This window comes from Panthera pardus, unplaced genomic scaffold (assembly GCF_024362965.1).
Source record: "Panthera pardus isolate Hobbes unplaced genomic scaffold, ASM2436296v1 HiC_scaffold_2, whole genome shotgun sequence".
Taxonomy (NCBI): Eukaryota; Metazoa; Chordata; class Mammalia; order Carnivora; family Felidae; genus Panthera; species Panthera pardus.
The window spans coordinates 123,747,991-123,775,576 of record NW_026526765.1 but is presented as its reverse complement, the minus strand read 5'-3'; the positions used below and the strand labels follow the sequence as shown (position 1 = coordinate 123,775,576).

Genomic DNA, 27,586 nt, shown 5'->3' with positions numbered 1-27,586 from the left:
ACAGTCCTGGCCCTCCATTTGCTTAGAGCTGTAAGAAAAGAGGGACAATAGACACTTTAAATGATTATTAATAGAAACATGATGAAAATGTAAGTTATTTTACAAGTTTCTAGGAAACATTATAAATAAATTATTAGTATTGTTGAATTTAGGATTGGATACTATAACCAACCATGGGTAGTCCTAGAAACTCTGGTAAAATATATTGCATATATTTTTAGCTTAATTTTTTAATTATGGATATTAATACCTGTTCGTTATAGAAAATGTTTTTATAAGTACAGCATAATGTAAAGAGCCAGATTGTAACCTAGTATAACTATTATTTACCTTTTGATTCCTGTCTTTTCTCTCTCTCATTTTTTTTAAACAGGCTACATATATCTATCATTTTCTTTTCTTTATGCTTATGGTTTCATTATATACATTAACATTTTTTCATATATATGTTAATATTTGCATAATAGTCAATTGTAGAATGTACCATAATTGACTTAACTAGATGCTTATTGTTGAGTATTTGAGTTGTTGTCAGGGTTTTAGTATGAGGAAAATGAATAAGTCATTGACTCCGCTCTGACTTTTCATATACTGGTGAGATGGTTAATGAAGTGTGGTGGTCATACATAATAGTTGCTGTATTTCTGTACCATTCTGTAGACGTGAGGGTGGATCACATTAGATCCCTTTTTTTTTTCTCACATCTTTTTTATTTTTTCTCCTTAGGATACTTATAATGCTCCTTTCTGAAAAGGAGCTGTTTTGTTTTTTAAAGATCCCCCCCCCTTTTAATGTTTATTCATTTTGAGGGAGAGAGAGAGAGAGAGTGAGCGCCCGTGCGAGAGCCCATGTGCATGTAGGGGAGGGACAGAGATAGGAGACTGAGAAACCCAAGCAGACTGTGCTGTCGGCGTAGAGCCTAATGTGGGGCTCTATCCCACAAACTGTGAGATCATGACCTGAGCTGAAATCTATAGTTGGATGCTTAACTGAGTCACCCAGATGACCTGGAAAGGAGTGTTTTTAAGGCTTTTTATCTATAGCACCAAATCACTTTCCAGAGAGTGTGTTTTGTTTTTTTGTTTTTTTTGTTTTTTTGTTTTTTTTTTAACATTTATTTATTTTTGAGACAGAGAGGGACAGAGCATGAACGGGGGAGGGTCAGAGAGAGGGAGACACAGAATCTGAAACAGGCTCCAGGCTCTGAGCAGTCAGCACAGAGCCCGACGCGGGGCTCGAACTCATGGACCGCGAGATCATGACCTGAGCCGAAGTCGGCCGCTTAACCGACTGAGCCACCCAGGCGCCCCCAGAGAGTGTGTTTTTACCAACAGTATGCAAGGGTGTTTTTCTTAGTGACTGCTGTAAAACAAACAAAAGAAAACAAAACAATAAAAACGGGAGCCCTTAAATTCTGTACATGGACTGTGTAAGGTTTGAACTATTTTTATTGTAATTTTTTTAAATATAGACCAGTTATTTGGTTCATTTCTGATGAGTTTGTTTTTTCATGATGTAAAACAGGTGATTTGATGAAGACTGCTGCGGGAGAGTTTGCAGATGATCCTTGTTCTTCTGTGAAGCGTGGCAACATGGTTCGGGCAGCTCGAGCTTTGCTCTCTGCTGTTACCCGGCTGCTTATTTTGGCTGACATGGCAGATGTCTACAAATTACTTGTTCAGCTGAAAGTTGTAAGTACAGGCCTGTGCCTGTAATTTGTTCTCTCCATCACAGTGAGGCTGCTGCTGGCCATGCTTAATTCAGCATTCCTTAGAATTTGGTTTGGTTTTGACCTTCGTTTACCCAAGTGCACCAGGAATGTTTTCCTTTCGTTTCCATTTCCTTCTCTACTCTAGGTGTATCTCATACCGATAGTGCTATGATTCTGTTTAGTCTTCATTCTGATGCAGAACATGTAGCAAAGATAATGTTTTGACTCCTTCTCTCTGCAGTAGTGATTAAGCATTTCCTTGTACCAGTAGAGTTCCAGAGTTGAGAAACCAAGATAGTTTAAATTGTATTGTTTTATTTTTATTTATTTATTTGTTTATTTATTTATTTATGTATTTATGTATATTTTTGAGAGAGAGAGCGCAGACAGAATCCAAAGCAGTCTCCAGGTTCTGAGCTGTCAGCACAGAGCCTGATGTGGGGCTCGAACTCACAAACCATGAGATCATGACTTGAGCTGAAGTGAGATGCCTTGAGCGCCACCCACATGCCCCTAAATTGTATTGTTTTAGATAGCACGGTATATTGCTCCTCTTCCCACTTCCCATAAAATTCCCATGTAATAACTGCTCAAATGTTTGAGGGTCATGTAAACTGAAGAGGGAGTTTGGATTGCTGAGGAACTGTTAAAAGGAATAAAATGTTATAGATCTTTTTTATATACATATTTGTATTGTTTAGAATTTTTCTTATTTAGGAGTGTGTTTTGTAGGTGGAAGATGGTATCTTGAAACTGAGGAATGCTGGCACTGAACAAGACTTAGGAATACAGTATAAAGCCCTGAAACCTGAAGTGGATAAGCTGAACATTATGGCAGCCAAAAGGCAACAGGTATAGTCATGATTTGGGTGCATACTAAAATTGTTTATATTATTATCTTGTGGGAAAAAGTGATTTTAACCTGAATTTTCTGAAGGTACAATTACCACCCTCTGACAGTATAGTTCCATTAAAACATTTAATTTGTGAAGTGTCCTGTCACTATTGTGTTGTTAAGTTGCATTCATGTTAGGCTTCTATTTTAATTCTTGTGAAAATTGTGCTTTAAACTTTTTTAAAGTTTATTTGAGAGAGATAGAGAGTGGGGGAGGATCTGAGAGAAGGGGAGAGAGAGAGAGAGAGAGAAGGGGAGAGAGAGAGAGAAGGGGAGAGAGAGAGAGAGAGAAGGGGAGAGAGAGAGAGAGAGAGAGAGAAAAAGAAACCCATTGCAGGGCTTGAACCCACAAACTGTGAGATCATGAGTTGAGCTGAAACCAAGAGTTGGATGCTTAACTGACTGAGCCACCCAAGGGCCCCTTAAAATTGTGTTTTAAATAACTTGGTGTCTGGACAGATGATAAGGGCTTTGTTATGTGCCTTCAAGAATTAACTTCAGTTGGCATTGGAGTGTAATTCAGATTTTTAAAAACCATAAGCCAGTTGAAACGTATTGGAATTACTGGCATATCAGAAACTATCACTGCTCTCCCCCCATGTTTGGTCACTTTTCAAGTTATTTCTTATAAATCGTTCTTAATAGTTTCCTTAGTGTTATGAATTTGTGTTGTGTGGCATGTGGATCAGTGTTCTTCTTCTTCTTCTTTTTTTTATTTCTTTTTGAGGTGCAGAAGAGGAAGGTTCAGAGAGAGAGAGGGAGAGAGAGAATCCCATGCAGTCTATGCTCTCAGTTCAGAGCCCATCATGATCTCACCAACTGTGAGATCATATCCTGAGCCGAAATCACGAGTCGGACGCTTAACTGACTGAGCCACCTGTGTGCTCCTGGATCATTGTTCTTATTTTTCCAAGCTTTGCTATCCTTTTGGTGTTTTGGCTTTTAGGGTGCTTTAAGTCTTCTCTGTGGTCTCCCTGTCGGATGCAGTATGTGCTCTAGGGGAGATGCACATGTCACCATTCAGTTTCTTAAAATTTCCATAGTTCTCATCAGGCTTGTGCTTTTTCATAAAGCCCTGAAAAGATAAATTCTTGTTATCATTTGCTAATACTTGTATCAGTTAGGATATTTCATGCTGCAGTTCAGAAAACCCAGCTCCAAAACTGCTTGAACAATGGGGGATTTATTTTCTTACTAATCAGAAGTCCCAAATTAGGTGTGATTTTCAGGTAGCTAAGATAAAAGGTTTTGCAAGTATCATCATGGATCCAGGTTCTTGACCTTTTCCAGCACTGCAGTGTTCACTGTCCCTGGTACTGGATGGCTGTAGAAGCTCTGGGCATGATATTTGTACAGATCACTATGTCCAGCAAGCAAAAAAAAAAAAAAAACCCAAAAAACCAACAACAACAAAAAACAAAAAACTGTTTCTTCCATAGGTCTTTTTTAGAAGCAAATGATGTAGAAGCTCCTAACAGATTTGCCCTAAATCTGAATTTTGTAACATACCCATTCTTCACTGATTATGAGTGAGAAGAAATCAGTTGTTATGTCTGACTCTGTGACGAAGATCTCCCCTCTGGTCTGGGATGAGAGTATCTTTCTTCAGGACAGGGACACCCAAAAAGGGCTCTGACACGCGTGAGGAAAATGGAGTCAGTACTGTAAATGTCCAATATATGCCAGTCTCAGCTTTGCATACTTCTTAGTAACTTTCAGTAGTATAATAGTATAAAATCTTTACCCCATAGGATTGAAAAGATTAAATTAAGTAATGTATGTAAAGTATTTAATATGATTATGGACCATATTTCAAGCTTAGGTTATGATCAGACTGAATTTGCACATATGAGATCCTGGTTTTACATTTCCATTACTTAATATTAGACATTATAATATACCTAGATTTGGTGTATTGCCTAAGTAATTTAGTTCATGTAGACATAGTTTGTTTTTATCATTTATTCCTGTGTTGGCTTATGTCTCCATCAAATAAATCACAAATAAGTTTTTTTGTTTTTGTTGGGCCTCATCGATTATAAAAACTTGTTTTGTGGTATGGTAATTCCATAAATATTCATGCTGGACCAATTATGTTTACAATTTATTTAATGTTTTTGATGTAAATTCTCATTTGTTTTTTTGTTTTTTGTTTCGTTTTATTTAAAAAAATGTTTAAACATTTTTAATTTATTATGTATTTTGAGAGAGAGAAAGAGAAAGAGAAGGAAGTGGGGAGAGGATTAAGGAGAGAGAGAATCCTAAGCAGGCTCTGCACTGTCAGCACAGAGCCTGACGTGGGGCTCGATCTCATGAACCATGAAATCATGACTTGGGCTGAAATGAAAAGTTGGATGCTCAACCGACTGAGCCACCCAGGTGCCCCTAAATTCTCATTTAAATACATGAAATAAATGTTAGCTATACTTAAAAAATAAAGTTTGGTGAATAGTCCCACAGTCATAATGCCTAGTCTGATTTTAGTTTATGAAGGCTTATTATTTGAGGAAAGTGAGAAAATTTAGACTGACACTATATTGCCTATCTTTGCAAAATGGTAGAATAGGTAAATTGATGTTGTTCTTGAGATAGAACACACTGATAGTCCAGACCTTTGTATGCTATTGGAAAAACTTACTGAAGAGTAATGCTGCCTGACTTTTTTTCTTTTTAATGGTTATTTATTTTGAGAGAGAGAATACATGCTCATGAGCAGGGGAGGGGCAGAGAGAGAGAGAGAGAATCCCAAGCAGGCTATGCGCTGCCAGCACAGAGCCCAACACAGGGCTTGATCCCACAACCATGGGATCATGACCTGAGCTGAAATCCAGAGTTGGACGCTCAACCTACCCAGCCACCCAGGTGTCCCAATGCTGCTTGACTTTTTAATTCTCTGTGCCATGAATACATGAAGAGTTCCTTAAACATAATCCCTGATGTATTAAAAAAAAAAAAAAGTAGTAAATTTCAAATACTTCTGAAATAAGATGTAATTAAAATCTTGAAGTTATTATTTAACATGCTGAATGGTTTTCTGTTTGCCTCTCCATATCTGTTTTCTACCCTTGTTCATCCTGTTCTTTGCCCCAGGGATCTGACCTGTCTGGACAGCCTCCAGGCTGGGTTTGACCAGTGGTAGCATCAGTAGGAGATCAGAGGAGATAGGAGATAGAGGCTGGGGTTTTATTCCCCTGGCTCCCACCCTGCTTGTTGCTCTGGGTGGCTAAAGTCATAGCCCCTGTTGGGTGGTATTCTCTACACACCTTGCTCCCTGGATTCTGGTAACTGTTGCCTCCTTGTTTCTTCAGGCCTAAGTGACCTAACAGCCTTGTGGTTTCCCTGTACTTTCCTTATACCTTTGTAGCAGAGTCCCTAAAACGTCTTTGAGTTAGTTAGTTTGATTGTACCAGCTGTTCTCTGTTGTACCTTGATTGATACATGTTTCCATTTTAAAGTTTGTCTTGGGTTTTGTAGTATGTCCTGGTCATTTGTAGTTTTAATTGGGCCTAATTCTTTAACCTTCACCTGTGGCTTTCTGCAGTAGAATCCATTGAGTAAGTTGGCCATGGGCTTCTTTGTGCCTCCTGTTGATAAAATAGTCTTTTGTAGGACCTGGGTCTTGGTGGTGTATATTCCTATAAACTAGTGCTTTTCTTGGGAATTAAATTGCTACTCATTTTATCCTAAGGTCCCAGCCTGGTAGAAACTTCATTCTTCCTTTTGGATGTTGCCCAGTGTTCTCCTTCGGTAACTGGTAACAGTTTTTCACACTGTGTGTTTTCTGGCAGAATTCCTCTCCTGCTATATGCGTAGCCCCTAGACTATTTTCACCTTTAACGTCTTCTCTGCTCAGGCATGATATGTAATAATTAAGCTTCTCATTGAACCTCTTATCTTTGCAGACAGCCTGAGTCCAGAAAAGGGGTATTTCCTCAAGAGCAATATTTGGGTGTGATGTATATACTAGCTCCTTTAGTGTCCCTTATATCATTTAAGCAGCAACCCCCCACCAAGGAAATGCTAAACCTCGTAAGGTCTGGAGGCTCTTTGGAGTTTACCTTTTTCTCCTTAATGTTTTTCTGGAGCATGGTGTGGTGGTGGTAAGGATGTTGCTGAAAATAATAATGAGTAACTCTAAAAAGGTGTTTACTATGTGCTACACACTGTTACAAACCCTTTATAAACACACATTCATTTAATCTTCACAGAATAGTATAAGGTAGATGCTGTAATTGATAGATACTCATTTAAAAAGATGTCCATTCACTTATTTTTGAGAGAGAGCACACAAGCATGAGTGTGTGGGAGGCAGTGAGAGAGGTAGAGAGAGAATCCACAGCGGGTTCCGCTATCACTCAGAGCCAGATGAGTGGCTTGATCTCTTGACATGAGATCGTGACCTGAGCCAAAATCAAGAGTTGAACACTTAACCAACTATACTCATCTTTATAGATCAAAGAACTGGAGTACAGGGAGGTTAAATAATGTGGCAAGGTCATTCATCTAGTCAGAATTGGAGCCAGGTTTTTAATCCAGGCTGTCTGCCTCCAGGGGCAGAGATTTTGTCTGTTCAGATGGCTTTTTTACAATCCCTGGTGCTCAGAATATTGCTTGGATATGGTAGTGTTTACTAAATATTTAATGAACAAGTGAATAAGCCACTTTGCTGTACTGCACATCCATCCTGGAATGGGATTCTAAATGTGGTGCTAATCTGTTATTTTCTTGGGCTGGAATATAATTTGCTCACTATAAGTGTTGAATTTCCTTTAGACTGCAGGCTCTTCTTTTACTGTAAAATAGATGGCAGAGGTGGGGATGGGCCAGCACTGACCTTAGTCCCTGTGAGGAGAATTGCATGTGCCTCCTGTGGTCAGTTCTGTCTCTTAGTCTGATAGAGATGGAGTACCTGTATGGTTACCAAGTACTGGGTGGTGGATGTTCCACCCGCCCAGGTACTAGAGCTTATTGAGGCATTTGGTAAAAACATAATGCTTCTTACCTAGTCTCTGAACTCTGACTTTAATGATTTTTTTTCCTGAAAACTTGAACAGACACAGTGGTAATGGATAGTAATGAATTTTTTGTGTAAATGAATATGGACTAGCTGGGTTTGCCGATGGACCTTTTCTTTAAGTGTAGTTGTTTGAATTCAAGAGAAGATGTCTGATCACATGTGTCTATGGGTACAATTTTATATTAACAGTATAAAGAGGGAAATGAGAGGAAACTTTTACTTGAATTTCCAGCTCTTGGGTAGAAGGAGTGCTATAGATTACTTAGAAGTAAGCTTTTATTTTTTGGTCACTGCATGTGATGCATGTGATGGTTAGTTGAAATCACATTGAAAGCCGTTATTTCTTCTTCATGTTTTCTGTTTGCTCCTGAGTGTGCTTGAAACACAATTGGATTGATAAAGTTTGGGAAAAATTGGCTAAAGTAGACCAAGGGACTCTGATTTCATAGGTAATCTATTATTTTCCTTAATAGCTCATTTTTTTTCACCAATCCAGATTACTTATCACTGTTACATATTTTGAAAATAATACTTAAGATTGATTATTATTCTTATAATAGTAAATAGTGCTGCCTTGTGGTAGTGCCCATTTTCCTATGTTTACTTAACAAAATCTAGTTTCTTTGTACTAAGACAAAAGTAGTTCTTGAGAGAAAGCTGAACACTTTAGCAGTTAGGACAAATGATGATATATAGTTGTCATTTTCATCATAGGTTAAAATATATCCCCCTTACTTGGTAAATAGAAACCTCTCAGGCATAAACTGTGATGAGGACAAGATGTGTAGAAAATGCCACACACAACATGTGCATCAGCTGCTTAAGCATAATGGTTAGCCCTTGCCCCTTGTCATAGCTTGAATCTTGAGGTGATCATCAGTTCTCTAAATCCATGGGGTCCTTTTTCTGAATATTGTACCTACTCTAGTCTTTAGAAAGGTAGAAGTTCTCATACCAGGCCAGGCAGGGGCTTTAGGAAAGTCAAGTGTTCAATAGTAATTCTGGCATCTATTAACTTTAGGTCACCACAAGTGTCTTTGGTAACCTTTGTAAGAGACTGTACTGATCTAGGTTATAGATACTTAGGGAAGAATTCCAAAGCTAATTGCAAAGCATTTTATGAAACAGAGGACGATATAAGTACTTAGATGCAAATGCCTCCCTAGAAGACTTCACAGTCTCTGAGGTTGTGGTGATGGCCAGGCATTTAGAAAATGCCACACAGAATGTACCCACCATCTGTTTTAACTTAATGGTTAGCCTTAGCCCCCTGTCATTGCTTGAATCTTGAAATGATCACTGATTCTCTAATAAATCCATAGGGTCCTATTTCTGAGTATGTAGCCTAATGTACTATGCTACAGGGCATTTGGAGTGCTGTGAGCTATTACTTGCAATTCAGATTCCAAATGAGAAAAGAACTCTAGGAAGAAAAGTAAGCTGTCATATTATACAAGGTTTGAGTAAAGATGCAAACTTAAAATATATAGTGAAATGAAGTTATCAGAAAAAAGAAACCACTTAGATGTCTCTAATGCTTAATTAGGAACTCATCTAAAAAGATGAGCCATTAAATGGCTAAGTCAGACTTCAAATTGAGTTATTGACTTTGGCCTTTCTTAGTTAATTTTCTCTTACTGTTTACACATGTAATACTCTTTTAAAACATTTAAATTTGTACTGTAGGGTTTAGTTGGTGTAATTAACATTAGAATTCTATTCACAGGTAAAATAGAACAGATCAGGTGGTCAGTTAGTGCTATCACTTCTAATTCTCTTTTGTGGTGGTAATACATACTTACTAAAGACTTAAGTCTCTCCCTCTCCTCCTGAGCACTTTGAGTAATAATGGGATACCAGAAATATCCTCTTCCTATCTTGCTTATTTGTCACTTATTTGGTATCACTTATTTGTCACTTAGTATATCCACTCAGTCTAATAGATGTCAGTAGTAAGATCCATGCTAGGAATCTCAAGTTTTTTTAAACTGTGGATTATAATTATGGTGTAGAGGAAATTGAAAAGGACAGTTTCACTTAAGACTGCATGTATATGAAGTATTACAATAAAATGGAAACCTTTTGAGAAAAAGAGTGTGTGAGTAGAGGAGAGGGGCAGAGTGAGAAAGAGAATCTCAAGCAAGTTGCACACTCAGTACAGAATCTGATGCGGGTCTGAATCCCAGGACTCTGGGATCATGACCTGAGCTGAAATCAAGAGTAGAATGTTCTCAAATGACTGAGCCACCCAGATGCCCCAGACAATCACATAAAAACCTTTCGGATTAAAGTCATGGAGCATATGAATCTCAACTTTATGCCTTAATGACCTATGTCCTAAGGCCATCTTTGGGATGGGGAGTGGGGTGGGGGAGTTGTGTACTTAAGAGAACAGCTTGGCGCATCCTCACCTAGTTGCTTTGCATAGTTCATGTACATCTGTGGTGTCCCAGCCCAAATTAACAAAACTCTTATAATGAACTTTTGTGACTTAATGACAAGTACTCAAACTAAATCTTACCCTATTTAAATGTGTATTTGAATGATTTTTCTAATTTGGTTGGAATAGGTACATACAACTTTATGTAGTTGTGATGAAAGTGCCTAGTCAATTTTGTGCTTTGATTTTTAGTTAGTGCTATGCTAGGTGGCTTACATGCATTATCCCATTTGATCCTCAGGACAGTTAGAAGACAAATATATTATGTTCCTGTTTTACAGAAGGTGAAACTGAGTATGGGGATTTTATTTTATTCTATTTTTAAAGATTTTTATTTTTAAGTAATCTCTACACCCACCATGGGGCTTGAACTTACAACCTAGAGATCAAGAGAGTCTCATGTTCTAATGACAGAGCCAGGCAGGTGCCCTGAGGATGGGAGTTTTAAATAAGATCACAATAGCCAGGTAAAAGAGCTGGAGATTCAAATTCAGAAGTGTCTGGTTTGGAAAAGTTTGAACTCTATGTACTGACCCAGGATGCCTCCTTTGTTATGAAGCTAAACTGTTAATGAAAGTATTGTGTCTAATTAGTAGAAATTCTTAACTTTTCAGCATTTACTGACAAGTTTTTTTATGATTACAACCCATATAAAGACTGCTCCAATTTCTTGTTTTCCTCTTATAGGAACTGAAAGATGTGGGCCATCGTGATCAGATGGCTGCAGCCAGAGGAATCCTGCAGAAAAATGTTCCGATCCTCTATACTGCGTCCCAGGCATGCCTCCAGCACCCTGATGTTGCAGCCTATAAGGCTAACAGAGACCTGATATATAAGCAGCTGCAGCAGGCGGTCACAGGCATTTCCAATGCAGCCCAGGCCACTGCATCAGACGATGCTTCCCAGCACCAGGGTGGAGGAGGAGGAGAACTGGCTTATGCGCTCAATAACTTTGATGTAAGTTACACTTGGGAAGAAACATCAGGTTCTCGACCATCCACCCAAAGTTAAGAGACTTCTAGGGAAATGTGATCAAGGTTTCTGATGAAAGTTCAATTTCTACTTAGATTTGTAATCTGTGTCAAAAGAAATTTTAGAAATCTTCAGTCAGTTTGATCTGACTTGGCCTACAACGTTTTTCTTGTTCTTTTTCTTTTGTGTTAAACTTATGAATTCTTTTATGTAACTTATGTGTCCTATCCGATCATTCTCTGTTGAAGATATGAGTTTGGTTGATTTCACCCAAGATTTTAACCTTTTGGTAGATGAAAGCTCTCTGAGATATAGAGGCAAAGTGTATGTAGATTCTCCTGCCTGGAGCCCACAGACACATCATAAGTGATTACCACAGAGTATCTTCAATGTTGTCCTTACTTGTGTGCCTAGATGATATACTTCTCAATAATCACAAAATTTAATCAAGTGGAAGGAAATTTGGGCCTAAAATACTTTCTTAGCATAATTCCATATAATTATCTTTTATGGTTGATGCCGTGGGTCTGTTCTTTGTATGCATTCTGTGTGCACACTGTTCTGTGTATCAACTCTAACCTTAATTCTTTTGGTGGTTTTTGTGTTTTTTTCAAAAACTTCTACCCACAATGCCTCATGGCTTCCAGTAGATGGCAGCAGTTTAAGATTTCTTTTTAAGGTTTTTTTTTTTTTTAAGCCAACTGGTTGGGTTACATTAAAAACATTTGTTTTTTTAAACATCTATTTTTTTATTTTTGAGAGAGACTGAGCACGAGCAAGGGAGGGACAGAGAATGAGGGAGACACAGAATCCGAAGCAGGCTCCAGGCTCTGAGCTGTCAGCACAGATTATGACGTGGGGCTTGAAGTCACCAACCGTGACATCATGACCTGAGCCAAAGTTGGACACTTAACCGGCTGAACCACCCAAGCACCCCTACATTTTTATAAACAAACAAATAAGTTTAATAAATATTTAATAATTACAAATATTTAACAAATATAATAAAAATTAATTAATTAATTGATTGATTTAGGGAGATTATGAGTGGGAGAGGGGCAGAGAGAGAGGAGAGAGAGAGAATCCCAAGCAGGCTCCACACTGTCAATGCAGAGACCGATGCAGGGCTTGAACTCACAACTGACATCATGATCTTGAGCCATAATTAAGAGTCAGGATGCTTAACTGACTTAGCCACCCAGGTGCCTCTATTTTTTTAATTAACATAGAAAATTGACTAGCCTGTGGCTAGGATCTTTTCATAAGTAGGAATACTTTGAAATATAGAGTCTATATAATGGAGTGCATTTTGTTTTAAAGTTTTTCCTTGCCTTTAACTTTTCTTACTTTGTCTCACCTTTTACTTTGGCTTGGGCAACTGATCCTTGCTGATGTACATGGCTGATTTAAGACTTCATAAATCGTAAAGACAGTGTTAATTCTACAGATCATGGTGTTAGAACTGACTTTTTACCCTGGAGCCTTAAACATTAAATGACATTATAGCAAACATTTACCATGCATCTTATAATTTATTGGCACTTTTTTCCATCCCCCTCAAATTTGGCAGTTTTAGGTATTGGCCTCTTAGAAGGCACTAAGGATTACATTTTGCCCTAACTTGAGTAGTAACTGCCAGAGCCCACTTAACCTCTTAGGGCTAGAGTGAAACTTCATATAATGAGGGGGTTGGACGAAATGATCATAAGCCTGTTGCAGCTCAGTGACTCTATTAAAATTCTATCACGATTCATTCTTCATTCCTGTTGGTCAGAAGGCATTGTGTATTCAGTTTTGAATACACAGTAAAAAAGAAAAATATCCGTTAAAACGTAGGTTAATAATGAACTTGAGGCATTGCATTTTCAGTTTTGAAACTGATGATTCTTGGGAAGGGAAAGAAGAAATAGATGTATACTTACTGGCAAAGGGCAAGCTTTTTTAAAGAAAAAACTTGGCATTTAACTTGAAATGAGTGCGTAAGAATAGTCCCTATAAAAAAAAGTTAAATGCAAAATATTTGCACAGACATTTACCAGTGTCAGAATAAATTGTATCAAGTGGAAAAGTTGGAGGGAGGCCAGTAGCTGCTGTCCTTGGGGTATTGATGTTTGACCTTGTACTTAAAGCTTGCTTGTGACCTCACCTCATGCATCACTGGTAAAGTTGGATTTAAGTGGAGTTGGGGGGGAGTGAAGAGGAGACAGTGAGGATTTCTTCTTACTGGGGCAGTTATACTTCACAGGGTGGCTTTGTTGGGATGGATTGTTATCATCTCTCACAGATAGCTGGAAGCCTTTAGGTAAAGAAAGCCTCTAATTTAGACATAACAGGATAAATTTGACTGCATTATTTATACAGTTAGATGAGATGTGTAAGATGAGGAAAATAGATTGGAATTGATTGTAAATGCATCTCTTTCTCAAACTTTGAGGATAGAGTCGTTCTGTTTTTATTGTTTTTTTGCTGTGAAATAGTTTGGCTAATGTCATGGAGCAGTTTTATACTCTATGTAGAAAAGGAAAAGAGAGCTAACTTATTTTCCTTGCAGTTCTCATTTGGTAACTTCACTAATAATGTGTAAGCTGACATGTAGATGTTCAGATTCAGTAGCATGAACATGATTTTTATGCTGGCATAATTTATATTTGCATTTGTGGTAGATCTTACCTAGGCCCCATTCAGTTGGAAGTATTGCTTCCAGTTCCTTTGAGAACAGTATCTACCATAGGGCAACTTGTATGTCTCTCATCTACCAAGAAGTATAACTTGCTTTTAGGCATTGGAGTTTTTGTATTAAATCTTGATGTTTCTGATCAATACTTTCCTCACCTTCTTGAATAATGGAGGGAACAGAAATGAGCACTAAGATTCAATAACACTTTTCTCTGCAGAAACAAATCATTGTGGATCCCTTGAGCTTCAGTGAGGAGCGCTTTAGGCCTTCCCTGGAGGAGCGCCTAGAGAGCATCATCAGTGGGGCTGCCCTGATGGCTGACTCGTCTTGCACGCGTGATGACCGGCGTGAGAGAATTGTGGCAGAGTGTAATGCTGTCCGCCAGGCCCTGCAAGACTTGCTCTCAGAGTACATGGGTAATGTGAGTATTCGAATTTTTCTTTGAAGTAAGAGGTGTTTTTCATAACAGATGCTGGATCTCAGATGTTTAAAAAAAATTTTTTTTTTAATGTCTATTTTTGAGAGACAGAGAGGGGTGGGAGCAGAGAGAGAAAGAGGAAGACACAGAATATGAAGCAAGCTCCAGGCTCTGACCTGTCAGCACAGAGCCCGATGTGGGGCTTGAACTGTGAGATCATGACCAGAGCCAAAGTCAGATGCTTGACCAACTGAGCCAACCAGGCACCCCTGGATCTGAGATGTTTTAACTAAAAATGACAAGTATGTTCTTGGCTCTGTGACCCTTTACAGTGGGGCAGAATTTTCAAGGAATGCATAAATAAACGGGGTTCTATGTTCCCCATCTTTTTAAAAAAATATTTATTTTTGAGAGAGACACACACACACACACACACACACACACACACACACACACACACACAGAATCTCAGGCAGCCTCCAGACTCCGATCTGTCAGCACAGAGCCTGACGTGGGGCTTGAACCCATGAACTGTGAGGTCAGGACCTGAGCTGAAGTCAGACACCCAACTGACTGAGCCATCCAGGCGCCTCTCCCAACTTTTCATATTGAAAAATTTTTAACTTGTGAAAATCATAGAGTGAACACCTATTTTTTATCTAGATTCATTAGTTATTATTTAGATACATGTGTATGTTTGTGTATATAAATGTATGGTGTATTTCTATAGATATATACATACATATAACATTTTTTTCTATTAAACATTTGGAAGTAAATTGCTGACATTGTGTTGCTTAAACACTAAATATTTCAGCCCCCATGTCCTAAGGATAATGGCCTTCAGTATCCTCAAAATTTCCATTATCACATCTAGGTGGCCATCTAATTTTGGGCAAAAAAGAATGGTGAAAATATTTATAGTTGGGAATTTTTTTCATGAACCGTATAGAATGTCATAAGACTAGGTAATTACCAACTAGAGCTGTATTAGGCAAACTGAGTAGTAATTTTGAATTTTTAAGGTTTGTGTTTAAAAACTGGTGCTGATGGGGCGCCTGGGTGGCTCAGTCGGTTAAGCGTCCGACTTCAGCTCAGGTCACGATCTCGCGGTCCGTGAGTTCGAGCCCCGCGTCGGGCTCTGGGCTGATGGCTCAGAGCCTAGAGCCTGCTTCCAATTCTGTGTCTCCCTCTCTCTCTGCCCCTCCCCCGTTCATGCTCTGTCTGTCTCTCTCTGTCTCAAAAATAAATAAACGTTAAAAAAATAAAATAAAATAAAAACTGGTGCTGTTAAAAAGTAGAAAAAGGAAAGCAGTGCTGTAAAAAATTTTTTCCTTTAGGTAATACTGTATCTACTAATTTTTATTTCTGTTGTCATTATCTTCCTATTTCCTTTAATACTTCAATTCCAGTTGTTTAACGCTTGGAGTTATTGTAATTTATACCTTGTACCCAATATTTACTGTTGCAGGAAAGGAATAAATTAAATAAAATTTATATAAAATCATTTTAAAGGGAAAAGGAACAATACAAACTGGTTCTTACTAGTGATTTTTGCCTGTTTAATGCTTTTCAGGGAAAGGTCTTGATACTTTCTCATTTATTCATTTGCTGTACATCTTATTTGTTCACTTATATGCCTATTTAAGTGAACGTATAATAGTGGGTCATGATGGAGTTCCTAGGGGGAGGATGAATGCCTTAGTGTGTTTATCTTGTTTCTACCATATTGTGAAATTAGTGAAGCATATTGAATTTTTTAAGCCATTGCCATGTTTTGATCATATGCAGTCTACCTCAGAAAAATGAGATTAGAGGCTTAGTTAAATCAAATGGAAAAAGCAGCTGATAAGTCATAGTGAAAATGTGGTGCACATTTAAAAAACCTTATCTAAGTTTGAAAATCAGAAAATATAAAAAAATGGATAATTTGAAGAATGGTTCGTGATAGTAAGAGTTTTAAACGGGGGCGCCTGGGTGGCTCAGTCGGTTAAGTGTCCCACTGTTGATTTCAGCTCAGGTCATGATCTCACGGTATGTCAGTTCCAGCCTGCATTGGGCTCTGTGCTGACAGTATGACTTGGGATTCTGTCTCTCTCTCTATCTGTGCCCCTCCACCTCCCCTGTTTGCTCGCTCTCTCTCTCTCTCTCTCTCAAAATAAACAAATAAACTTAAAAAAAATTTAAAAAAAGTTTTAAACAGGGAAACAACGGACTCCGGGTATGTGTGTGGATCAGTTATCTGCTATCACATGTAGTACAGTAGTGGTAAAAAAAAAAAAAAAAAAAATCTAATGCAGTTATGATTAGGAAAACGCTTTGAAAACAGTCTTTGGGGGGGAAGAATATGTGGTAAGTTTGTTCTTATTGCTCCATATGAGAGCTTCCTAACCATTCTGCATATGAGAGCTTCCTAATGATCCCTTGAGTCTTGGGGTTGGTTGGATCTTGGGCTAGTTGTCTCTGGTCGTGAGTAACCTTCTAGTTTCTCTCCAGAGTGTCATACAAGGAATATTTTCAGTTTGTGCTGTGGATGTAAGTAAACGTAGGAAACGCTCATTTATACTTGAAGACCTGAAGACTATAACATCACTCTTACATAATAACATTTTATTATGTACGGAAAACTAGATCTTTGTACGGATCTATGTACGGAAGAATGATCTTTGTTTGGCTTAAATTTAAAGATCATGGTGGATATTTAGAAAGATATTATCTTGAGATTCAGATTATACTTTATTTTTTATTTTTTAAATTTTTTAAATGTTTATTTATTTTTGAGAGACAGAGAATGAGCAAGGGAGGGGCAGAGAGAAAGACACAGAATTTGAAGCAGGCTTCAGGCTCTGAGCTGTCAGCACCAAGACTCAGGCAGGGCTGAAACTCACAAGCTGTGAGATCATGACCTGAGCCAAAGTCAGATGCCCAACAAACTGAGCCACTCAGTCACCCTGAGATTCAGATTATATTTTAGAAGATTGTCTCTGGGCATATTTTTCTTAAAGATAAAATATTTAGTTCCTTTGTATTGACTCATGTAACCTTGAGCAGGCTAGGTGCTGTCAAAAGTGATGGAGTGAAGATAAAGTGGAGGTGGGGGGCTTGGGGGAGAGGGCAGTGAAGCACATTTGAAAGCTTAGTAAGTAATAGGGTCTGCAAGAAGCAGAAGCAACTGGGATTATAATTTTGCTTATTTATGAAGCTTTCAAAAACATATAGAACCTTTGGTAACAATCAACTGGCAGTGTCTGCCTATCACTCTGTTCATACTGAGTATGTGTCACATGCAAAGTCGAGTGCTGGGCACTGTGTAAAAGGAGGAATGATGCACTGATCGTTTCCTTTTGAGAGGGTCTCTATAGAGCATGTATAATAATGACAATTTTTACTAGTCACTATTTTTATAGATAAAATAAAATCTTGCTATAGTCTCTAGTCTTGCTTCTTCATCCTGTGTTGCCACTTAATAAGTTCCATTGGTTTTCCAAACTCTGTGGCAGTGATTCTGAATTTTAGATGCACATTAGAATCCCTGAGGAACTCTAAAAGAAATCTTGATGTGTAGGTTATACCCCATTTAAATCAGAGTCACTGAATTGAGGTCCAGGTGACAGTATTTTTAAAAGTTCCTCAGGTGGTTCCAATGGCAGAGAAACTCCTCTGGTGGTTTATTGCATGTGTCCTTTACTGTCTTCACTGCCTTTGCTTTATTCTAGGCTTTACTCAGTTTCTCTGTTTTCTAGTCTGTTCTACTTGCTCAGGCCAGCCTGAGCTTATGCCTTCAGTAGGACATAGTTCATTATGTGTTTGAAATTCTTTTCCCACTTCTTTAAAACCTAACCTGCTCTTGGTTCAGGGCCCACATTTCCCCCATCCCTTTGCTGAAGGCTATTTCAAACTGCACTATTCTGCATTATTTCTTTGTTGGTTGAAGTTTTGTACCCAATTGTTGACTTCCCTGAATTGTTGCTTAGTTGTATTTTCTTTATCCATGTAATTTCTGTAACTGTGTTTTAAGCTTTTAAAAGACAGGAAATATTTTTAAAATACTCTTTCAGGAACTAGTGTAATACTAGAGGAGGTACTTAGTAAGTGATTGCTTTATAAACTCATGCTGACTTGGGAGAATGAATAAAACGAACAATTTTGGATATTCATGGTGCTAGGGATACATTAGTGACTAAAATAAAAAAAGATCCTTCCCCTTATGGGCCTTACATTCTAGAAAGTTACAGGAAAGGAGGCCATGGGTGGTTTACCTCTACTTCCTGTAGATCTGTCAGTATACAGATGACATTAGTAGAAAAAATTAAACCGTGTGCTCTGAAACAAGCAGTGAGGCAAAGTGGTATCCTGGGTCATAGTAGAGTTAAATTTAATTCATCAGGTGAGAGCCAGACTCCCTCTTAAAGGCTCCAAGGGCCAGGAGGCCAACAGCCTTAATGTTCCTACATGCATTGTGGTTTAAAGTGTTGGAAGTTACTTTTGCCTGTATTGCTAACTTAACTGTAGAGAGCTAAGAGATATTGATGTTAAAAGTAATGCATTTGACCCTTACTTACTTAACATTATGGAAATGCCTCAGATGGATGACAGTAGAGGTCTTTTGACATTGAATGGATCTTGGTGGTTCCACAAATGATTTCCAGGTTTCCTTGAAATGAAATGTGGTTATTGTGGTTAAGTTTAATTTGTTCCTGCTCTGTCAGCTTAAGGTTACTCCTGGGAGGGTTCTAGAGAAAGAAAAACAGCTTGGATGGGTGTTATAACCTTAAAAGGTTTAAAAGTAAATGGATTGAAATAAAATGAAATATAATTGAATTTAAAAAATTATCACTCTATTTTTTCATAATTGAAAGTTATGCATATGCAGTAAATTACTGAACCACCACTACCATATGTAGGAATATGCATTCTAATTTTTTCTCCTTTTTTGTATGGAGGTTTAAAAAAATTTTTTTTTAAATTTTAAAATAGTTTTAACCCTCTTTTTTTTTTCCATGTTTTATTTAATTTGAGAGAGAGAGAGAGAGCGAGAGCACACGTGTGTTCCCGTGCACTTGGGGTTCAGAGAGAGAGGGAAGGAGAATCCCAAGCAGGCTCTGTTGTCAGCTCAGACATGGGCTCTGTTGAGGGATATGCTGGTTGTCAATATGTTGCTTTCACCCTTTATTAGGGCATCTGCTTTGAGTTGTTTTCCCAGTAGTAGAATTTACTGTAACCACGCTTATTTGTCTTTGTTACCACACCCATCTTCAAACCCCCAGACCTTTTCAAAAAATAAACAAAACTCTTCTTCCCCACTCCCTCACCCCCAGCTGCTAGAAAATTTAAAATTATGTAAGTAGTTTTTATTACTTGTTCACATTATATCTCTCTTGGGTAGTTGTAACTACTGGGTAACCAGCCAGTTAAGGTGAGTAGATAAGAGTTTAGCATCACCCTCCTCGTTGAATGTCCAAAATGGTACAGTATCCATATATAGTAGCTATCATAGCTTGTATTTTTCATACCTAAAACTTTAGGTTTAGACAAAAAAAATGGGTAGAACTTAGGACCTGGTGAGGATGATGTTGCTTAAGGATAAGTTTTATCTTTGTTCTTGCCCAAAAACATTGGCTACAGTGGTATTAGGATCCTAAAAGGGGAATTCAGTAACTGGGCATTTTTTGGTATTGTACTGGGCATATATTTGAGAGCTTTGACTATGTTAATACAGCAGGTATAAAATTTTTATTTGATTTGGATAATAATTTGATAAGGAATGTATGAATAGGATGCAGTTAATAGTCACTTTCAAAGATATATTGTTACTGTAGTGAAGGGAAGCACTTAATTTAGATGCTAATCTCTTCTCAGTTTTGCAAATGCCTTCCTGGAATCATATTAGCAAAGCCAGAGCTTCCCAGCCTTTGAAGGAGTCTTCGAAGAGCTTGTTACTATATCATTTTGTGCTGCATTTCTTATTTTCAAAATTAGAGTAGCTTACTTTTTTTCTGATTATAATTCTATGTTCGTTATATATCACGTGTACTCCTACCACCTATTTTTGGTGTCCAGCATTCCAGCCTCCATTGTGCATAATGTGTAGATGTACATACATATCTGTTCTTACCATGTCTTCTTTTTTTCTTTAAAAATAAAAAGTAAGGATTATCTGCATACCATATGCCACTGTGCTAAAACACATACATTATTACCTATTTTACTGCCATAATAACCCTTGGTGGTTATTTGCTTAAAAATGAATATACATACAGCTGAGATCTCTGACCTGAAAGTCTGAACTCTTAATACTTTTATCATTGTGCATCTTCACAGCAGCAAATACGATTTTACATCATCATCTTTAATGGCTGTGGAGTTTTCCACTGTTAGCGCTTTATAGATGACTGTTATGAAATTAAATACTCCACCCTAAATAAGGTAAACCCAGGTGTGGTATAGCTGCTTGAAGTGAGTGGAACACAAAGATTTTTATAGTGTCCTCTCAAGCTAGGCTAGGCTGTCTGGTGTTACTTGAGTGTTACAGATGTTTCAGTTGGCTCCCGTGTGCAGCCACCCAGGCTGAGTTTTGTTATACATTATGCTATGATTTCCATCTTTGTTTGAACCTTTGGGTTTCCTGCAGTAAACTCTCACCTGCATTGCTAGTTCATAGTTCTATAGCTGTGCTTTCGTATGATTTTATTGATTTGTTAGTGTAAGCTTTTCTGTGAGCTGCCTGGCATATTTGGGAGAATTTAGGCATAAATAGATGCTGCATTGAATGCAAAATTTGAGCATGTGTCGGACTTGTTTCTATTGATGGAGCAGCATTTATTTAATTTGGAAATCTTAGTTGTCAAAAATTGTGTGATTTTTCTCATGGTGGGAGTTGAGAGTGAACATTTTGTGTTGCTTTCTAAGAGGTTCAAGGTACTTGCTATGGGTGCTACTCTGGAGTTATGAATTGCAGTATTTATTAATGGCAAGTTTTTAACCTTTTATGTTCAGAAAGATGCATGTTTATGTGTTAAATGAAATGGTACTGGCCTAACGGAGCAGTAGTGGAATGGTCTCTTGAGATTAGGAAGATGGAGTAGACATGGAAGCCTGCCCAGTGTCAGGCTGCAGATGGATTAGGTTTTAGGCTCTGTGAGATTGCTGTTAGACTATCCTTGATATTACCTTATGCTCTTAGGATATCGACAGACTTGAAAAGATTTTATATAAAAAAAATGTTTGGGATTAAAGGGTTAAGCCTCTAAACACATCAATATTAGTAAATTTTGCTATGTGGTGGGATAATAGGCAGTATAAATTTTCTTTTGTGTTTTTCTCCACATTTTTTGATGTTGTTTGTTATGGTCATAATGACAGAAGTAAACTTAGACCCTTATTTTATGCATCTTGAATTTTTAGGTGTGTGTGTGTGTGTGTGTGTGTGTTTAAAGATTCCATGTTTACATAATCTGTGAAACTAGCATGGGGCTTTTACCCATAGCCCCAAGACCAAGAGTCACAAGTGCCATTGACTGAGCCAGCCAGGTACCCCTTAGGCTTTGTTGATAATCCTGTACTGTGTTTATTTTCAAGGGATTATTAACATGGGAAAATTGAGGATTTTTCACTTTAATAAGGCCTTGATTCATCTTTTTAAGATAATAATTCATTCATGACTAGTTTGAAGTGATCCGTTATGTGGTTTTTTGTTTTACTATAATATACATTTCTGACAGGTGTTGGTCAAAATATAGTCTGTTATCAATGTGTGATAGTGATTGCTTCATCCTTTTCTTGAACTATTTATCCAAATGATTTTTATTATTATTTTTTTATGTTTATTTATTTTTGAGAGAGAGAGCGTGGGTGAGAGTTGGGGAGGGGCAGAGAGAGACCCACATACATAGAATCTGAAACAGGCTCCAGGCTCTGAGCTGTTAGCATAGGGCCCGATGCGGTGCATGAACTCAGGAATGACGAGATCATGACCTAGGCCGAAGTCAGATGCTTAACCAGCTGAGCCATCCAGGCGCCCCTATCCATGTGATTTTTGACCATGGAAGTATAGAATTGTAAAGTTTAGAATTTGAAAGTGCCATTAGTTATCCAGGGCAAGAGTTGACAAATTATAGTTCTCAGGTCATGTGTGTCTTGCTTCCTATTTTTGTAAATAAGATTTTATTGGAACACAGCTCTGTCCATTTGTGTACTTATCATCTATGGCTGCTTTTCCACTACAGTGGCATAGTTGAGTAGTTGTGATCTAGAATGTCTATATGTGACATACATCTAAAACTAAAAGTAAATGGCCTCTAAAGCCTAAAATATTTGCTCTCTGGCCATTTGTAAAAGTTTGCTGAGACTTAATTTAGTCCAGACAACTAAGTCTTTTGAAGGTTCTAAATTACAAAATCAGTTTCTTTAATAGATATAAGACTATTTAGGTTATCTGTTTCTTCTTGGATAAATTTTTGAAGTTTGTGACTTTAAAGGAATTGGTCCATTTTATCCAATTAGTGAGAAATTTTATATGCAAGGAGTTGTTTGTAGCATTCTCATAGTATGTTTTTAGTGTTTATGGGGAGCCTGTAGCCATATTCACTAATTCTTTTTATAAATTTTTTTTTATGTTTATTTTTAAGAGCTAGAGACAGTGTGAGCAGGGAAGGGGCAGAGAGAGAGGGAGACACAAAATGTGAAGCAGGCTCCATGCTCTGAGCTGTCAGCACAGAGCCTGATGCAGGGCTCAAACTCACAAGCCAAGAGTACTTTTCACATGTGATGCTATAGACCGTGTGCAGTAAGCTTATGCTTCCATAGAATAGGACTTACTAAAGCTTGATCAAGTAACTTCTCCAGAGCTGCTTTCTCAACTATAAAACAGGGCCATTAATGTCTGCTCTTCCATGTGATCTTATTAAAAGGCACAGAGAACCAATCAAACACGGCTAGGTAAAATGATGAAGGTGGGATAATGGGTAGTAGTATTACAAAACATATCAAAGTGCTTTGAAACAAAAGAGCAATAAATGAAGTATAGCTAAGAACAAGGTAAACAGGGATCTGCATAGACTGAGACTGAAGGTGCTGTCTCTTTTTTATTTTAGTTTTTTTAATGTTTATTTATTTTTGAGAGATAGAGATAGAGCACCAGCGGGGAAGGGGACAGAGAGAGGGAGATAGAGAATCCGAAGCAGGCTCCAGTCTCTGAGCTGTCAGCATAGAGTCTGATGCAGGGCTTGAACCCACAGACCGTGAGATCATGACCTGAGGTGAAGTCGAATGCTCAACTGACTGAGCCACCCAGGCGCCCCAGGGCTGTTCCCTCTTAAAGAGTGGCACGTCCTTCCTGGCTTTGGGTGACAACTCCTATTCCTTGGTGCTCTCTTCGTGGAGCAAAGAGCCAAAGTGGTAGTCCACACCCCCAGTCCGCATGATCTTCAGTTCAAGCATTTAAATCACAACTGACAAGAAGTGTCTTTTTCCCTCCTCCCTTGGTGGGGGGGAGTGGTAGAGAATAGATAACTTACTTGATATGAACATAAAACTATAAAGTGCTATACAGTTGAAAATTGGCATTGTTTTAGAAAGTTGTAATATATTTCCTTTTTCCTCATTTATTCTCTTTGGCCCAAAGAGTAGGCTTTACTTTGGGCAAAGTTGTCATCTGTTGATAATAAGAAATTAATTCATTTAGAATATTGTAATTGTTTAAATGGGCAAACTAGGTGTTTTGGGAGGCTACCTGTTTATTTTATCTAGAATGTCCATATGTGACATACATGTAAAATTAAAGTTTATCAGTCATAACTTTCTTCATTAATATTTTCTGTCCATTGATCTTTGTGTTTTAATGTTTATTTATTTATTATTTTTTTTTTTTTTAAATTTTTTTTCAACGTTTTTTATTTTTTATTTTTGGGACAGAGAGAGACAGAGCGTGAACGGGGGAGGGGCAGTGAGAGAGGGAGACACAGAATCAGGAAAACAGGCTCCAGGCTCCGAGCCATCAGCCCAGAGCCATCAGCCCAGAGCCATCAGCCCAGAGCCTGACGCGGGGCTCAAACTCACGGACCGCGAGATCGTGACCTGGCTGAAGTCGGACGCTTAACCGACTGCGCCACCCAGGCGCCCCTTTATTTATTTATTTTAAGAGCAAACAAGCAAGTGGGGGAGGGGCAGGGAGAGAGAGGGGGAGAGAGAGTCCCAAGCAGGTTCTGTGTGGCCACCACAGAGCCCCATGCCAGGCTTAATTCCCTGAACTATGAGATCGTGACCTGAGCCGAAATTGAGTTGGATGCTCAACCAATTGACCCACCCAGGCGCCTCTGTCCATTGATCTCAAATTTTTTTGTAATTACGTGTTCTAGAAGACTCATGGTAGTTAATAAAAACTCTTGAGTTTCCAAACTGTCCTTGCCAGAGACAGGTATAGTCTGCTGTGCTAGGAAATTTCTTTTTCTCTCATTTCAGTCCTGCTTTCTTGAAAGTTAGTTTGGTTTTCATATTTCTTAGTCATAATATAAAATTAGAAGGGTGAAAGTCTGTGGAATGTGATGTTTTCTTCTCTAAGTGAATGTCCTTATTCTTTCTGTTTATTTTGGGTTGAATCTGTGTTCAACATCTGATGACTGCTAAGTAAGTGCTTGACAGTCACTAAATAGCTTATTTATTTTAAAGTGGAATATGGATATTTAGAACCAAAATCAGTTCTGAGACTGCTGAGAACTGATTTTGTTTGGTCATTCTCTGAAAATGGCACCGGGACCTTTTCATAATGGCATGATTTGGAGACATAGTATAAGAAAAATACTTTCTTGCAGTGATTTATGCTAAAACATCTGGACAGTAAATTGTCTTACAAGTGTTATTTTCAGATGTGTTGAAATGATTGGCCTCCTGTTCTGGTTTTATTCCAGTTGCAGATTGTCTGACTTTCGGTTTAGTAAAAAATTTGCATTTTGTAATTGTCTACCAAATAGAATGCAGTGTAGCATCTTATTTCAAGGCTTCCTTGCTAATTGTCCTTTAAATTTAATGTCAGAGCTTACTTGTCCTGAATTACTTCTTTCTACTTTGAGGCAGAATTATTGGTTTTGTAGATTTAAATACGAAACTCCTCTTCTAGGAATGAAAAGATTTATGTTTTGGCTTGCCTTTGTTTTGTGTCTGTATGAACATTGATTATTATTCCTTAGTATAAAGAACTTTGAAATACGGTGTAAGAAAAGTTGTAAATATTTGACCAGTGATATCCAGTTATCATCTTTAAAGCTCATAATCATAAGTATACTTGTTGCCGGGAAGCAGAACTTACTTATCTTGCTGCTGCTTTTTTTTTTTTTTTGATGATTATGTACTGTGAAAAATATATAAAACCATTATATGTGGGAAAATTGGTTTTTAAAAGTTGGTTGTTCATATAAATACCCTTAATGACTTCTCTTGTGATAAAGGATCCCCTTGCCCCTTGACTTTTTCGAAGTGACTATTAAAATTTCTTAATTGAGGAAATGGACTCAAAAGTGTTAGGAGGACATTTGTTGGTTTCTCTTTCTCTTTCTCTTTCTCTTTCTCTTTCTCTTTCTCTTTCTCTTTCTCTTTCTCTTTCTCTTTCTTTCAAGTTTGTTTACGCAGAGAGAGAGAGAGAGAGAGAGAGAGCGCACACATGTGTGGTCTGGTGAGAAGCAGAGAGGCGGGTAGAGAGAATCCGAAGCAGGCTCCATGCTGTCAGTGCAGAGCCTGACTTGGGGCTCCATCTCAGGAACTGTGAGATCATGACCTGAGCCAAAATCACGAGTCCAGATGCTTAACTGACTGAGCCACCCAGGTGCCCCTGGTTTTTCTTTTTTAAAGCAGTGTTAAATTTTATAGCATTCAGAAAAAAAAAAAAAATCCAGTTTTAAATACTGGAAATTTCTAATCAGTGTTTTTTAATTTTTATTTAATTTTTAATGTTTTTATTTATTTTTGAGAGAGAGAGAGAGAGAGAGAGAGATATTGATTGAGTGCAAGCAGGGGAGGGGCAGAGAGAGAGGGGGAGACACGGAATCTGAAGCAGGCTCCTGGGTCTGAGCGGTTAGCACAGAGCCCGACGTGGGGCTTGAGCTTGTGAACTACAAGATCATGATCTGAGCCGGAGTTGCACGCTCGACCGACTGAGCCACCCAGGCACCCTGTCTAATCATTGTTTTTTTAAAGCTGACTCTATTGGCTAGCTCTTCTTTGCTATATCCATAGCTCTTTCATTTTCGCAAACTCTAGAAGCTAAAATCAAAAATTTTTTTCTCTTGACTAGGGTTTCCTAGCAAGTACAAAATTAGCTGTTAATTTAAAGCTACCCTGAATCAAGAATTACATTAATTTTAGGTTATAATGATGAATGTCAGTAACTGTATGGTTGTTTGTTTATTTATTATTTGAGGCTTTGGTCAAGTGCTGGTTCTTTCAACTCTCAAGAGTTGACATGATTTTAATATTTAAATATGAACATAGATTTATGGAGAATGGTACATATAGGAGAACCCCTTATTAAATGACACAGTGTTGTGGATGTGTTTAAAAATATTCCAGCAACAAAATAATATCACAAATGAAACAGGAAAGCAGAAAGTTGATGGTGGTTAAAGCTTGGTGACATTGCATAAGGAATTTGATTTACTGTTCCTAATTCTTTTGGACATGTTTGGAAAATCCCATAGTAAGTTTAAAAAAAAAAGATATCTCATCATCACTATGGTTATTTGAGTAGTAGGATATTAGATGTCTAAGGACATAGTTCTTGCCATCTTTACTGCCTTTCTGAGGGCATTTGTCTGTCTTGCAACCTCTGGAAGACCATCCAGCCCCCTTCTCCATACCCCAGTTCATAGGCTGGCCTGTGTTGTCTCTTAGGCCAATTAGATTCTCTTGAGGATTTGTAAGGGAAAATAATGAGAAAATGATACAATTAGTAAATGGGAACTAAAGCAGGAAATTATGACATTAGTTAGAGTCATGAGGGGGCATGGTAGAGTGAATTTGTGATTGAGCAGCAGCTATGAATTAGATGGGCAGCATAGAGGGTAAGAATGGGTCGGGTATTTGAGACTGGAGAAGGATGCAACCAGCTAAGAGGATCTGAGGCTGCCTGTATTGGTACTTGTAAGGCTACTTGCTGAGCTATGCTTGGGTTCTTGTATACTTGTGTCCTTTATCACTAGATTTGGTCTCTTTTTTCTCCAAAAAGAAGCAAAACTAGTGTATTTATTGGATGATACCGTTTTTTTGGCTAAATTCTTAGTAAGCACTTTTTTAGAAGGTAGAAAATGGTTATTGCTTAATCATTTAGGCATTCCATGATCTAGTTCCTCAAGGATTAGCAGAGCCATTGCCCTTCCCTGAGTAATTTCTTTCCTTTTTTTTTTTTTTTAAAGTTTATTTAGTTGTTTTTGAGAAAGAGACAGAGAGAGAGTGAGCAGGAGAGGGCTAG

The 27,586-nt window shown here is 38.0% G+C and overlaps 1 protein-coding gene across 2 annotated transcripts in view; it reads left to right on the top strand.

Annotated features, from left to right (window-relative positions):
- CTNNA1 (catenin alpha 1) overlaps positions 1–27,586 on the top strand; it is a 177,995-nt gene that overhangs the window by 56,006 nt on the left and 94,403 nt on the right. For both annotated transcript variants that reach the window (XM_019424314.2, XM_019424316.2), the window contains exons 4-7: positions 1,525–1,691; positions 2,444–2,563; positions 10,751–11,020; positions 13,930–14,133. In XM_019424314.2, the coding sequence (XP_019279859.1) occupies positions 1,525–1,691; positions 2,444–2,563; positions 10,751–11,020; positions 13,930–14,133 (761 nt within the window). The remainder of the gene's footprint in view (positions 1–1,524; positions 1,692–2,443; positions 2,564–10,750; positions 11,021–13,929; positions 14,134–27,586) is intronic.